The 16,809-nt window shown below is 37.3% G+C and overlaps 1 protein-coding gene across 1 annotated transcript; it reads right to left on the bottom strand.

Moving 5' to 3' along the window:
* Positions 1-3,896: 3,896 nt before the first annotated feature.
* LOC106105027 lies at positions 3,897-6,833 on the bottom strand. The gene has a single exon (XM_013285246.1). It carries the CDS (start codon positions 6,081-6,083, stop codon positions 3,912-3,914), a length of 2,172 nt encoding a protein of 723 aa, XP_013140700.1. The 5' UTR covers positions 6,084-6,833; the 3' UTR covers positions 3,897-3,911.
* Positions 6,834-16,809: the final 9,976 nt, after the last annotated feature.

Genomic DNA, 16,809 nt, shown 5'->3' on the forward strand with positions numbered 1-16,809 from the left:
TTTTTTTTTTTCTAGTTCTTTACCTTGTTTTTTTTTTTAATTTTTTTTTTATTTTTTTTTTTTTTAACTTTATTTTTTATTTTATATATACATATATATCTAATAACATTTATATCTAAATGTGTGTTTTCTTCCTAATACAAGTTTTTTTTTTTTTTGCAATATATATAAATTTTACTTAAGGGATTCTTTGAGCTCATGCAGCCGTGGAGCCATTAGCTTTGGCTGCCAAGCGCATTACACCCAACCCGTACTCTAAAAACATAATTCTTTGTTTATCATTTTCCATAATTGTGACTATGTTGTTTTTTGTAATCGCGTGATCCATTATTCTTTCACAGTCATATCGTTGTTTTGCATATCTTGGACAGCTTAGTATAATGTGTTCTATTGTTTCAGCAGTAATGTTGTCACATACACAAGCTGGATCGGTTGTCAGCTTAAACCTATACAAGTATGACCTTATGCCACCATGGCCAGTGAAAAGCTGAGTACGTATGTTGGCATGATCGTCATTTTTGAAAATTCGATAAGCTACTTGGACATCGTTAAAGAACATTTTTAAGGAACTATTGGGATTATATTCCTCATAACGTTTTTGCCATACTAGCGTGGTGGAATCCTTTATTGCACACTTTGCATATGAGACGGGGAATTTATCTTATGCAGGCAACTTCCTAGATGTTAATGCAGCGTTTTTAGCTAGCTCATCTGCTCGCTCGTTGCCGCAGAGGCCATGATGAGCTTTGATCCAGGCAATTTCTATTTTTGTACCTTTTTGTTCTACGGCGGTTAACAACTCGCGTATTTCTGCAGCTAAGGGATGCAGAGAACTGGGGTCACTTATGGTTTGTAGCGCAGAACGAGAATCACTCAGTAATGTCACTGCTTCATAACTTTTTTGTTTTAGGGAAATGATTTGCAGGGCCTGTCTAATAGCTGCGAGCTCTGCTTGGAAAACACTGCAAAAGTTAGAAAGCCTTATTTTAGAATAATGATTCTCCATGCCCTCCTTCCAAAATGAAGCCGCAGCTCCGACCCTCCCGTCCAATTTACTTCCGTCAGTAAAGACGTGCCATCTAGTTTCAGTTAACTGAGCGAGGTCATCTGCTGTAGATATGATCTTAAATTCTCTGTGGCGTCGCAATGCGGGATGCGGAAGTCGAGATGGGTCGATGTCTCTTTCCACTTCATACCCAGGCAGTTCAGGGAGCTCATTCCCTCTTTTGATTTCGTACAAGGTGGCACGTTCTTCTGCTCTGAGATCTAGAGGAAGAATTCCAGCCAAGACTAACGAGGCAACAGTGGAAATCGTGCGATGTCCTTTACAAATTCTGATAGCAAAATTTCTTGCCAGGGAGTCAAGTCGTTTACGATTAGTTTTGTTTTGGGAAGCCTGGGCCCAAACGTTTGCGGCATAAAGAATAATCGGCTCCACCACAGAACAGTAGATAATTCTTAAGACGTTGCTATTTAAACCCCAATATGCGCTTGCTGCTCTAGATATTGATTTATATAATCTAATTGCTTTTTGCTGACGAGACAGAACATGTTTATTAAAATTTAAATTTCGATCTATCGTAAGGCCCAATATATTGATACTATCGGAAAACACAATGTCTGTGCCTTGAAAGATTAGCTGTGGGGCCCGGAACTTTAACTTTTTTGTTACTATCATGACTTGAGTTTTATGGGCAGCAAAGCGCATCTTGAAAGATTTACCCCATTTAGATACTTCGTTTAAGGCCTCAGTTGTGATTTTTTCTACTCTCTCTGTGGTGGATGCCGTGGCCACAATGACGATGTCGTCGGCAAACGCTTGAATATGAGCCTCAAGTTTATCAGCAGTCTGCAGCAAGGGGTCGAGCTGTATGTTCCAAAAGAGAGGTCCGCAGGTCGACCCTTGTATACAGCCTCTGCTCGTACATCTAAGGTTTTGGGCTCCAGCATACCTTATCTCGACAGTGCGATCTGACAGGTAACTTCCCACCAGTCGTATTGTGGCCTCGTCTATATTTTTGGCAGCAAGCTCTGTTATTACTGCTGGCCACCAAGCGTTATCAAACGCACCTTCAATGTCTAGGGCGGCTACTATTATAATCTTGTGCTGTCGAAGACCATCTTTAATTTTGGACACAATGTCGTACAAGGCATCTTCCGTACTTTTTTGCTGCGTAAAACCATATTGCCTCTTGCTTATTGCACCGGTCGAGCCTAGCGTCCATGTTATACGGCGAGTAAACAGTTTCTCTAGAACTTTCCCTAAAAGAGGAAGTAATCCAATGGGTCTGTAAGATTGCGGAACACTGTAATTACCTTTTCCAGGTTTGGGAATAACTTTAATTACAGCTCTTTTCCAGATAGTTGGGAAGTGCTCGATTCTAAGACAGGCATTATATAAGGCAATAAAAGTGTCGAAATTAGATAGAAAAGCATTTGTGCATATGTCGGACGTAAATCCGTCATAACCTGGTGCCTTTTTAGGGCTCATATCATTGAGTATGGAAAGAATCTCTTCTTTTGTACAGTTCTTAATTATGTAATCAGACTCAGTATTGGATCTGGAGATCAAGGCTTGCGCCTTTTCACGTACAATTCGGTGCTCAGTAGTGTCGGTGGTAGGTTGATCCGTAGGAAAAAAAGTCTGGCCTAGCAGTGCTGCCGATTCTTCAGCACTAAGCCTTGTTCCAGCAGTTGGATTTTCCAGTAGTTCGTCATCTCTTTTGGGTTCACAGACCTTTAACACTCGATAAATTCCTTGCCATACTGTCTCTCTGTCCTGTTTTGCACAAAATCCTTTCCAGCTTTCCGTTATAGCCAACTGTATTTCGTTTTTATAATTTTCTTTAGCTTTTAGGTATTCTTCAATTACATAAGGTTTCCTTAGTTCATTAGATTTATTAATTTTCTTTCTTAGTCTTTTAGTTTCTTGCTTAAGATCTCCTAATTTCCGTGTCCACCAGTACACTGGCTTGGCAGCACGGTCTTCCTTGATTCTGGGTATAGCTTCTTCGCAAGCTGTCTTAATGATTTCTGTTATCTGGTTGCAAGTTTGATCTAGAGCCCGTTTATTCGCTATTTCCTTAATAAAGTCACTATTTATACCTTCTTCATTCATTTTATTTTCTAGGATTCTTGTGAACTTAATCCAATCGGCTTTCTTGGTGTTAAATATTCGGGTTGTTGGTTTGGGTCTGATTGAGGGTGACTTAGTGAGCGATAAAGCAAAAGTGATAGGTCTGTGATCAGAAAGATGACTAAAATCAGGATCAACCGTCCATTCTTTGACTGCATGCAGCAAGTTTCCTGACACTGCTGTTACATCAATGTAACTGGCAAGTGTCCGGCCACCTCTTACTGTGTGGAATGTTGGTTCTGATCCGCAATTCAGGACTGTTAAACCTTTTTCAGCGAGAAAATCAGAGATTGTGCTGCCTCGTTGGTCCTCAGTGCAAGATCCCCACCATGGGCTTTTGGCGTTAAAGTCTCCTGCTAAAACTATATTTTTAGTCCCTAGTTTATCTAAGTTTCGGGCTATAATATCAATGTCATCGTCGATGGGTCTATCCCCTTCTAGGTAGACACCAATAAGTCCTACATCAATACTACCGATATGGATTTTAATGGCAACTATGTTGTTAGTTATAAGGTCTCGATTTAGGGTTATAGATATTGATTTGTCTAATATCACCAGCGCAGATTTGACAACGCCCTGACCATCGGTATTCTGGAACAAACCTGAAATGCCCGACATTTGACCTCTGTTTCCAACATAAGGTTCCTGAAGCATCAGTATAGAATATTTTCTTTGGATGGCTGTGCTGATAATGTCTTTTGTAGCCGCATATCCTCGTCCCAGATTAGCTTGAACTATTTTAATTCTAGTAAGTGTATTCTCCATGTCCTTTACTTTAACAATAATTTACTCTAGACCTAGCAATTCTATCCCATTTCTGCCACAAGGGACACTCCGAGCTGTATGCAGGATGTGATGGTGTTAGGGTCTTGCCATCTTTGCAACAGTTTATGCACTGTGGCGGTACTTCCCTCCTGGGACAGTCTCGTGTATCATGGAGGTCAGCACAGTACCCGCAAGTCACTTTCTCAGTGCATACTCTTGCCATGTGTCCGAAACCTAAGCACTTGTAACACTGCACAATTGGCGATTGGTCATAGGCCACAAGTACCTGGTACCCAACTCGTATCCTCTGGTCCACTAAAGCCCTCCATATTTTAGGATCTACTTCCATAATTGCGTTGGTGAGAACGTCATTTCTGCCTTTGGTGCGTCTTATTATCTTGATGTATTGTTGTTCAGCTGGTATATCCTCGATGAGAGTTTTATTCTGTTTGAGTATGGCCTCTGTAACTTGTGCATCATTGAGGTCTTTTGCCAAACCCGCAAGTTTTAGAAGTGGTGGCTTATTTGGCAGCTGCTTGGCCGACAAGCTTTGATCGGCTTGCCTAAGTGCCTCGCTGAAGCTCTTCTGCTCACGTTCAGATTCACAGCTGACAATGACCCGTTGGTTTTTTGACCTTCTGATTGCTGATACGCCGATTCCTCGATCTATGATGTTGACACTGCTTTTTAGTTTCTGGACAACGTCATCGGACGTGTGGCGTGGGTCCAGTGATTCGACCAAAACGTTATATCTCGGGACAGAAGGCAATCTGCGAGCAACTTGGGCATAAGAGCGACCATACTCAATTCGGGGCCCTGTATTTGATTGATTAACTCGGTCCATGTCCTGACTTAGATTCGTTACAGTGGATACTTCTTGAACAGGTCGCGACAAGAGGTTTGACAACTGCTGCTTAATTTCTGTAAGCGTCGTCTCAGGACCAAGAACATTGGACCCTTCGCGACTGCGTGAGTTATCCTGCAAGATGTCCTTCAACTCTGCCCTCTCCTTTTTGGCTTCCCCTAAATAACAGAGTACTGGGGCGAGCAATTCTTGAACGTTTTGGTGAGTACACAGGGATTTGGGATCTGAGTATTCAAATACAGAGGCCATAGACTGTTTTGTTTGTAAAATCTGAGTTAAGCCAGAAACGTCATTCTTTAACGTTGTAATGACCTCTTCCAGGTTAGCCATCAAGGATGTGTGTGGCTGAAGTTCCAATGCACGAAGTTGAGGAATACTATCTTTAGGTTGATGCCATCGTTCAATATCGGCTCGAGTACATTGTAGCTGCTCAAGAACTGTTTCCATCTTGCTGGCTAATTCAGCGAGTTGTATATTGATAGGTTGAGGTCCTACCCCCCCTGACGCGTGATAGATTCTTTCCTTGACTGTCGTTGTGGGTAGTGGTCTCGATGACAGTTCCTTTAACTCGCTGTAAGTATTGGCTATGGTTTTTAAGGGGCCGTCCAATTCGAGATTGATCCAATTCTTGATCTGTTCAGCTGTCTTGAGAGCACCCGCTGTATTTTCTTCGAGTTTTTTAAGTTTAACGGCATGATCCTGTTGTATTGCTGCGAGCTCTTTGGCATGGGCCCTCTCGCATCGTACTAGCTCTTTTGCGGCTCTCCCTTTTTCTTGTTCTAGAGCAATCATTTGCTTTTCTCGCGAATACGATAGCGAAAGGACGATTTCGTATAATCCTTGGAGACTTCCATTTACCTCTGTTTTACATTCTTTTTTCATGTTACCTGCTTTCTCAAGGGCATTTTTACCTTGCTGTAATATTTCATTTGCTCGTTGTGTTGTTAGGTCCATGATTATGCTCGGTTCCCTCCCTGTCGCAGGCAGCATACTTGCTCGTGCACTAGCTACGCTATCAGCATCTGACCACTCCTCATCAGAGCCCAAAAGCTCTTGTGATGGAATGGGGAGTCCCAAATGCAGTAGTTCCTTGCTAGGCTCATCACCTTCAGGAGCTGAACTCCTAGGAAGAGCCGTACAAGATTGCGCTCCTATCAGAGTTGTCTCTTTGCGTAGGGAAGGACCCGGTATTGACGAGGGTGCTTTGCTTGACTTTAGAAGCGGCTCGCCTTTAAGCGAAGATGATTTTTGTGGCATTTTTTTATCTGTCAATTTCTTATCTAACAGTTTTTTATCTGCAAATTTTTTATCTGACATTTTTTGTTGAGCGTTTGGCGGTTTTTGTTTATTTTAAGTTTTCTATCTTCAATATGTTTGTAGTCTTCTCCTTCTCACACCACGTGCTCACTAAGGTTGGAATCGATAGTCACACGAGTCTTAATAGGAAAATCTTAGCTACCTTAATGTACAAAACTCAAGAAATAACTGCTTTTGTTGCAATAAAATTTTGTCCTCCTCGATGTACTTTCGATTTTGTTGGCTGTTTTACATCAAAATTAATGTGTCAAATTTTAATGGCGCCTAACTTTTAGACCCGTTGTGGCAGTTTAATGTTATTAGTATCGTCAGACTCGCGACTGCAAGGGCTATCCGGTGGTACCAACAAATCGGCCCTGTCACAACGGGATCACTGACCACGTGGCCACGTGGTAAGTAGAAAAATCACTTTAACTTCACGAATCAACAATGGAAAAATTTAGTTTAACCAATATTCAGAAGAGGTCGCCAAGGCGCATTAAATGACGTATTGGAAAGTACACCTCACAGATCACTTTCAAGCAGCGTTTCACTTTTAGTGTCTAAAACTTAGTAATTTTTAAGTTATTTTAGTTGTAACTTTTAAACACTTTTAGATACACATCTGTACTTTCTCGTACTTCTGCAACGTCAAATCGCGCACCGTTTCATATATCACTCGATGTGTTTGGATCACTTTTACCCACTTTTATAATTTATGCAATACGGAGCGTCCCGGAATCGCTGCGTTCGGAACGGCTTCTGGCACGCGACGCTACATCAGTGTTGCCCGCAACTCATCTTACAGGGTTCCTTGAATTATTCTTGAAATGTCGTATCAACACAACTTGGTGACATAATTACGCTGGCTTTGTTGTAAAAAGCAAGGAGATTGTAATTTGTAAATATTTTAAGTGAAATGGAGTTTAAAATAAGTAATTATTAATTTCAGAAGATATTAGAAGTCTGCTTTAGTGTAGTCTATACTTTATAACATTATAAAGAAGGAAGATTAGTATTTTTGTAGGTAAATAACTCAAAAACTACTTGGCCGATTTCAAAAACTCTTTCAATATTAAAAAGTTACGTTATCAGTCAGTAACATAGTATATATTTTTTAACTTGACGCGTACGAAGTCACGAACAACAGCTAGTTACATGCAAAAGTAGACATAAAAGAAAAATCATTGTTAACCTAGCAATTAAATCGTTAAAGACGCGCTAATACGTTACAGCACCTGCTAAAACAATCCAAACAGCAAGAGAAAGTCAGGCGACCAAGTGACGATAACAAACGCCTTGTCCGATGTCTCTTAAACAGAATATTGATGCGATAAAACCGCTTTAATGCTTATAGAGACGTGCGCGCAGTACAAACACATTGCGATCGACGGCTGCAGTGCTTGGCATTCCACGATCGAAGTGATTACATTCGCCCATAAGCCCTTGCTTAATCATGTGAAACTAAGGGCTTCATTGATTTGTTAACACGTACATTTGAAAGTGCTTAGTAGATGGATGGACTTGTGGTACACATAGGATTATAACAAAGTGGCGTGTCTCGAATTTAGGCAATTCTAAAATGCCAAATTACGGCGTCCAAAGGTACGTGTGTCTCGTTTGTCGTTCAATTTGTACAACGGCTAAAACACATTTCCTCTCTAGATAGTAGAAGTATACCTTCTTGGTTATGACACATCTCTAGACATTTTGATAGAAGATATAAAATTACATCGCTAATCTTTTATTATTACTGTTATTGTATAGAAAGGATGAATGAGAGATAAGGGAATTTATGATGAGAAAGTAATTGGTATAAAGTTGGCAGGGTACCCCGCGGGCGAACATTTAGCGACGATTAATGACTTACAGAAGAAAGGCGATAAACACACAACCCAACGATTGCACCTAGATTTATCTAGAAGAAACTTAGATTTATTTGAATCCTATGAAAAGAAAAATGGTGGATGATTTAAGACTTTAATTCTGACCTAATACCATCCTATAATTTTATGTCTCAAGAATTTCAATGTTGCAAACTGATCTTGTAAGTTGACAAAATGTAATCGCATTTACGTAATTATGGACAATCATACTAATATTATAAATGCGAAAGTTTAGATGGATGGGTGGATGTTTGTTTGAATTTGTAGTCAAAACGGCTGAAAGGATTTCGATGAAATTTGATACAGACGTAGAGGAAAGTCTGGTAGAATACATAAGCTACTCACTTTTTTTTTAATTCTACGCGGACGGAGTCGCTGGCGAAAGGTAGTAAAAATATAAAACACTATCAAGTTAACTACTCCAACACTTATAGGAGTAACAATACAAATATTTTGTATGAGGTTAAATTAGCTATCAGTCAGTCGAATAGAGAGAGCGTTCATATCTTTTTGACGTCATAAAACTCTCACATAACGATAGATAAGTGTGGAATTAGCGATATTACATTATCGTTTGAGTCATTTACGCCCGTTGCCTAAAAGTGATAGGTAAGAAGTGAAAGGGCTCGTAATCACTGTGACAGGAGAATAGATTTCTTTCAGATCTGTTGTGGTATCATCACGTTTTTATTACGTCATTATAATTATTATGACTATTGGTTTCTAATGAGAAGCAATTGATATTATAGCGAGTACAAGTAATAGTGGTTCTATTGATTTGTAAGTCGCAGTTCAGCTATAATCAATGAGTAACATTTTTTTACTTTATAAGACTGATTGCATATAAACAAACATAAAAGGTATTTTTTTATATTCTGCGCTGACGAAGCCGCGAGCAAGAGCTAGTAGAAAATAATAAACCACCAGTTTTTTAATCTTTATCCAAAATAGTTTACTATTAATACACAACCTAACATACTATATTAGTTAATATGTGTTAATTTACTACTACAAGAGTCGTAAGACGATCATAGTGAAAGTGTAATGTAGCCTAACGCAAACAATGCTATATAACATCCGAAATTGAATAGACATTACAAAGAGCCTCAGCTGTTACTATGAGTCAGGTAGAAAGGCAGGTTCCCAGTCGACAAATTAAATGTTATTCAATTTGGGCCTAACAGGTGAAACAAAGGCGCATCTTGTGACGTAACATCCACGTAAAAGCTCTGGGAACTAACAAGTGTATTAAGAATTTAATAGAAAGAGAATTTAATGCAAAGTGAGGAATAAAAGTTCCCACGTAATAAGTTTACATTTTGGAATACTGATGACAGTTACATAGTGAGGTTAAGTCTTTAGTTACGTGATAAGCAGACCACGATTTATACTCTAACTGCCCTAACTTTTGTTGTTATGTTAACATGTTGCATATGTAAATGAAAAGATTTGTAAAAAAAAATAAAAACTAAATATTTTTTACATTAAATTTTTTTTGGCATTAAACATTTGCGTCTTCATACAAATGTGGGCGGATACAATGTACTCGTATGATTGTCATGTACATGTCAAATTAAACAATTGTAAAATCGAAAATTTGAATTAAATAAACATATGCAATTGAGGTTATATTAATAACTTCTCTTGCGATATGTCTAATTAGCGATAAACTGACCACAAACACTTTTTGTCATATATTGTATATCACTTGTGAATCGACCCGGAACATGCAGTCCTGTGTGCTAACCTGTATCTTTTTTAATAACAAAAGGCGGCAAATGAGTAAGCGGCCACCTGAATCCACCAAAATGGCGAAGTATTTAATTTCGCCCTTCATTAACAGGAGTTCTTCTGCCTAAAGTGCCAACTCAAGCTCCCGGCTTTGTATTATAACTGCTAAGCTAACGGCCGAATACTAAAAAATCATTTAAATAAGTAATTTAAGACGCTGTCTTAAATTATATGCCTACACCACTCCAAATTCCTTTCAAAATTTGACTTCAAATTGTAATTCGAAGTATTTAAGATTCGTTTCAGTAGCCGACAGTCTCTATATATTTTTATCGACCATTTACTGCTATGTTTTAGGACAAAAATGGTTTTACGAACTAACTGTGAGAAGTGTATTTAAAATGAATTCAATAAACAGCATTCCCTTGTTATTGGAAAGCATAGGAAAGTGAATTGAAAGCAATTCAACTAAAATCGAAGTTACAAAAGAAACGTACGATTATCAACTTTATGTAAACACAATAAAGATTAAAGGCGTTTCTTGTCATGCTATGGCATTAACCTGATCTTAAATTAGATTCTGCAAGTCCTTTTATAGAGACATGAAATTATTTTATAACCTCACTCTTGGAACTACATTTAAAAACACGTATAACTGTTTTTATGTTGTTCTTGAAAGCTTTGAATCGAAATAGAAACACGTTATTTTTTAAATGTAAAAACAAATTAATAGAAATATATTCTGCTAACTATTTCTATGACTATCTTATAGGTGGTTTCTACATTAAACCATTTTTAGTGTTTTTGGTTCGTTAAATTCATGAAATGCGTTTCCGAAATACGTAACTTGAGTTTTACTCCTTTGAAACTTAGTCAACGTAACACTAATGGTTCATTAGGTAATTTATACTTCTATACTAATATAATAAAGCGTAAACACACACTTCTTTGTTGTCTAAGAAGTCAGCAATTACAGCATATTTTTAAATAATTTTTTTTTTTTAATAAAAAGCCCTACAGTTACGGCACGCTTTAGGCTATATACTTTCATACTAAATATTTTGGACGAAATCCTAATGTGGGAAAGAGACCATAAGTTGATACCAACATTAAGAAAGCAAGATTGCCTAGGTTTGTCATGTTATGTCATTTTGAAATTTGCAATTGACAATTTATCAAATGTAAAAAATAAAATTTTCATAATTTCATGAGGATGAAGCCGCACGGGAACTGAGCTGTTCCCGTGCTAAAGCAACTCAGCATTAATCTCTTTCAAAATAAAGAGAAAACAATATTCTTCGTATACATGTTTTAGCAGTGGAAAGTAACGGTTACTCTATTGTATTACAGTACTCGAGGTTCAGAAATGCAGTAGAACCATTGGCCAAACTGTAAATCAAACATCATTACGGCCTTCAATACATACATATTAAGCGAGCTTGTATTGGATCAGAATAGATATGTAGTTAAGTTTTTTTAACCCTAGGATGCTAAAGTTTCCATTTATTTTATAAAGCTGTTGCTCACGACTTCGCCCGCGTAAAATTAAAATAAAAATGGACTATGTTATTCAAAGATAACGTGGCTTTTTAATGATGAAAGAATGTTTGAAATCGGCCCAGTAATATTTGAGTTATTTCAATACATACAAAAACATTAACATAAAATATCAATAGATAACACTAACGAATGGTTAATTGTAACTGAGAAACCGGTCATAAGGAAATTACGCACTTTTGTATAGAAGAAAAGTTAAAATGTAAACAGAGATTATGGTTTTCCATATGTTGTTGTCCTAGCATTTGGCACATGTAAGCTTTCTTACTAGAATTATATCGAACCAAAATAATAACGAGATTTTAAACACACAATCAACGCTAAATTAAACTAAAAAACGGCCGATCATTCTGTACCATGCAGTGCCAGGATGCCACAGAGTAGTTAGATGTGGATAAGAGCTCGCCACCGTTCAACGCGGAATTCCCGGTATCCGAATGATTCACACTGCCCTGTGTCCATATCATTAAATGGCTCGATATTACCTTTGTATATCGTTGCAAACAATTGTTCTATACGTTATCAAACTTTGTTACCACAAACATCTGACTGATCATACATGTAGTAAAGAGGTTTATTCCCAACCGTCAACCCGCTCTGTCCCCACGTGGAGACAGATCAGAATAAAAAGCTTCATCAGTCCCATCTTTTGCGACAAAGGAATAGAACTTCTTTTTATTTCATAACTTTTCCATCTGTCATATTGGTGATAGTGCGACTAAAAGGTGGGACGGATGAAACTTCCTATACGTAGGGCAGAGCGGGGTTGACAGTTAGGAATAGTCCGTCAAGGGAATAATCGAATAATCGTTGTAAACTCGTCAAAATCGCCTCAATTTTCTAGATTAGATAGACACGAATGCTTGAAAAATGTTACTCTTCTGAGTCTGTCCGGGTTAAAATGTAACTAAAAAGACTGAAATTATAAAAAATAAAGTAAGATATCGAGAGAATTTTATATTTATCACCAATGTTAATATTCAAGACGATAGCCGAGATGAAATTTAATACAACTACAAATAGATTTTTCGTGAAAACCATTTGTGGCAGATAACAGCGTGTGCATTTAAAACTAAGATTCGGTTAGTGACTTCATTGTGTGCACGAGGACTGAATATAGATTAGATAAAGATTGTTTTTTTTCTAATATAATTAGGTAAAAAAGACAAAAAGTGTACCAGCCAGTACTTATTTTTTAAATCATTTTATACATTATGGCAATTAAAAAAAAATACAGTCAATGTAATTATATCACAAAACTAAATTGTATTCAGCATTTAGCTGCATTTTACGAAGCGTCGTATAGAATTTTAATCAAGACAGGGAAACCCAAGTAGTTAGCAGAAATAATTCTAAATGATATTTAAGTATTTGCTTATTCAGTTTTGATCTTTTATATAAATTTGCTGCTAAAATGGGATGCCTTGCCAAGCATTTCCCTGTAGTGTTTACTCGTCTTATTTGTATTAAGACCGTTTATTCCTGCTTTAATTTTTATAAGCTTATATGGAGGTGCGCACATTACTCGATTTTAGTTGTGCAACTAAACAGTTGAATTGGCCGCGAAACAATCGCAACAATTGTGCCATAGTTTAGTCAAAAGTGTGCTCTCGCTCTAAGTGTATTCTTTTAAACTAATTTAAATTAAATCGTTAAAAAAAATTGTCGGTCCCGTAACACAACCATAACAAGATGTACCCAAAACAAACACGTCAAGAGGTCATCCGTTACACAAAATGACATACAATCTGCACCATAGTGTTGCGCCGTGTCCGATAAATGTCAAATAGTGACGTGCTTTGAATCGACAAACCGACAACTATGGGACCATTTGAAATGTCCTTGTGGGAATCGAAAGCTAATGTTTTGTGTCGCAAGAGGCCCGTAACAACGATGCCCTGCGAATTTATTATCGGTTATGCCTTTATGTGTAAGTAAAACATAATACGATGTGTACACCGCTTGCGTTACTTGACACGTTTGAATTAGCCGCTCTGGGTGTAAATTGATGTCCCAACATCGATGTTTAATTGATACAATGACTTCCTACTACGCTTTGACATTTCTGTTTTAAAAAATAATTGTGACATTTGAATATTAAAAAAATGCAAAAAGCCAACATCACGCGGTGTTCCCAGGCGGTCACCCATCCAAGTACTGACCGCGCCCAACGTTGCTTAACTTCGGTGATCGGACGAGAACCGGTGTATTCAACGTGGTATGGACGTTGGCGAACATAGATGTTAACGTAAGTATCGTATTATGAACGAGATTATAATTGCATAAGCATTATTTAAATAATCAAAAAACCTTCTCGATTAACTTTACCCGAAATACTCCGATTAAAAACAATTGACATCTCACTTATGCACGGGAATAATACATTAAAAATATATCATGATCCATGATTATCTGGACGTAATCTCTACGGTTTTCTGCAAAATCTAGGAAACCGAAATTTCCAAAAAATAGGTCAAAACATGTAAGTAATTTTGGCAACCCTGAGCAATATCAAAGTCAACAAACCTTCGGGTGTTCGACCTTATAATGTTCGCGCACGTCGCGTCAACATGAACATACGTCTCCAAATACGTATAAAGCTAATAAACCTGGCCCCACAATACGTAAACTACAACTATTTTTATATCACACCTACGCATACCACCACCTAATATACCACCATACCACCTATACCACCTACGCATTTTCGATATAACATTATGATAAAAAAACAAACAATTTTTACATGTCTAATATCTTAAAAAAAATCTTGTGATTCTGTGTCATATATGGAAATTCATTATTTGCCCGACTCACAGTCATATAAATAGGACACTTGCGTAGGTGAGTCAAGCATATGTAGGTTTACTTAAAATCCGTTACACATATTCGAATAAGTTACAATAAGTTGGGAGACAAAACATAAAGTACGAAAATCAGGAATTCTTGTAGCTTATAATGGCAATTTGACTGCTTACAACTCCGCTCGATGACGTGATAGATATTTTTTTTTTATAATATAAGGTGACAAACGAGGAAGTGGTCACCTAAATCCAATGAAATGTCAAGCGACCGCTGCCCATAACATCTGCAATTGCAGATGCGTTGCCTACCCTTAATTTACGGAGGAGGAGACGCATATAAAGAGGACACTTCCCCTTCCTATGCGTCTCCTCCACCGTATAATCCACTTTTCCTTCCCATCCTTTCCTCTTTAGAAAACAGTGGAAAGGGAAAGGGACTAAAATTGGGCCTCCGGCACCACACTAATCAGACGAAACGCGAAATTGCTTCCACTTCACGCCTGTCTTCTGTGTGGTCGTGGTATTACACCGGGCGAGCCGACCCATTCGTGCGATGTTAAAGCGGGCTCTACCACTATTAAAACCACTGATAGTCACTTGTTTTAGCACCCAGGTAAATCAGGGGCTGGTCACTAGTATGTTAAACAAACCTATAGGTCCAATGTAAGCTATGCTATCAGTACACAGCTGCGGAGGAAATAATTTGCGGATGCGGCGTTCGATAAGCTACGAAACTGCAAACACCGACCTTATTATGTCCAATTGTGTGACTGAAATATAATTTAAGATAAACAATTTTAGGTCATGGCAAATATTATAAGATTAGAGACTGTATTTTACTAATCTTACTAATATTATAAATGCGAAATTTAGATGGATGGATGGATGGATGGATGTTTGTTAGAGTTTGTAGCCTAAACGGCTGAACGGATCTCCATGACATTAGGCACAGGTTTAAAGCATAGTCTGGAAGAACACATAGGCTACTTTTTATCCCGGAAATAGTTACGGTCCCCGTAGGATTAATTAATTTAGTTTTTTAATGTTCACTCGATCATTCTGCAACGGTTCAACATATCTTATTGAAATTTATCGCAGATATAAAACAAAGTCTGGAGTAAACGTGAGATAAGCTTCATCCCAGAGAAATATCCGGTTCCCGAGAGATACGTAGCTTTTTGTTATTTATATAGTTCATATGTTTTCTAGTACCACGCGGACGAAGTCGCAGACAACAGCTCGTTATTTTATAACCTTAAATTGCAAAATAAAATCCTAGCAATACATTTTTTTAGATTTAATTAGCCAGTTAGTAGGCATTGCAAATGACTTTCTCATACGTAAGAATTATATAAAAACAATTTGATATGATGTTCGTCATATTAATTACAAGTAGTGATGCAACATATGTACTTACACCGTTACAATTTCCTCTTCCTAAGGATCAATGCGAGATTTCCGCTCGGCATAGCAAAGGTCAATGACCTTACAATACACTGATTGAAATAAAGAATGGTAGATACAAATTATTTAAATAACCAATCTTCTATATCTATATCTATACTAATATTACAAAGAGGAATAGTTTGTATTTTCATATGTAGTAAAATAATTGTAAAATTACTGGGCCGATTCCAAAAAATCTTTTACCATTAAAAAGCTACATTGTCAATGAGTAACATAAGCTTTACTCTTTATTATTTCACTAGCTTTCGCCCGCGACTCCGTCCGTGTGGAATTAAAAAAAATATAAGTAAGTAACCTATGTGTTCTTCCAGACTATCCTCTACATCTATACCAAATTTCAGCGAAATCTGTCAAGCCGTTTAAGCTACAAACTCTAACAAACATCCATCCATCCATCTAAAATTTCGCATTTATAATATTACTATGATTTAATTTCACGCCTATCAAAATCTTCAGTGACAGCTTGTATTTGTATAATAACTAAATGTTTGTTTGATGAATTAAGATTTCTACTTGACGCTCTGTCAACGTAACAAAGTAATTTAGGGTTTTATCAACTCGCTCACCTGTTACATGGTTCAGTGAATAAAAAGATTGCCAGTTACTTTTATTTCTACTCCGAAAAAGGATACTAGCGGTAAATTGGTACTTGAAGTATATGGTAAGCCTTATTTCCTTTGGAATAGATAATTATCAACCAGATTCGCAAATAATTTACGTTTAGTTACCCGAAACAAGATTACTTAGTTAGTTCTGAATAATTGAAACCACGATAGTGATCTTCAATTACTTTTCTTCTAGTTTTATGAGTTTGTTGTATTTTTTATATTCCGAGGTCAATGAAACTCTGAAACGCAAGCAGTTTCAATAAATAACAATTTTGTATTGTGTTTCATCATTTGCTATAACAGAAAGAGGTACACAATTAGTTTATCTTTTTTACTTTGTTTTTTATTAATCATAGAAGTATGTTAATTGACCATTAACGAACCTAATTTGAATTTAGAACTTTGCAGATAATATCGAGAGCGTAATGAACCGATCATCGCGGAACAACTGCTACAAAATGGTAGGGAAAAGCTACATGACCGTGAAAAAAGATACAAATCGATTTTCACTATAAAATATTATGGCGTATTAATTGGTAGAAGCGTAAATCTTTGTGAATCTTTGTGTTTAGTCGCAGGCCTAACAATATCGATTTTGCAAAACTATTGAACGTCTTTTAGTCATATAACGCTCAACGTCATTAAACGTAAATAAATAACTTGGGAAAAAACGGTGGAGGCCGGACGGATTTAT

Source organism: Papilio polytes, unplaced genomic scaffold (assembly GCF_000836215.1).
Source record: "Papilio polytes unplaced genomic scaffold, Ppol_1.0 DF824270.1, whole genome shotgun sequence".
Taxonomy (NCBI): domain Eukaryota; kingdom Metazoa; phylum Arthropoda; class Insecta; order Lepidoptera; family Papilionidae; genus Papilio; species Papilio polytes.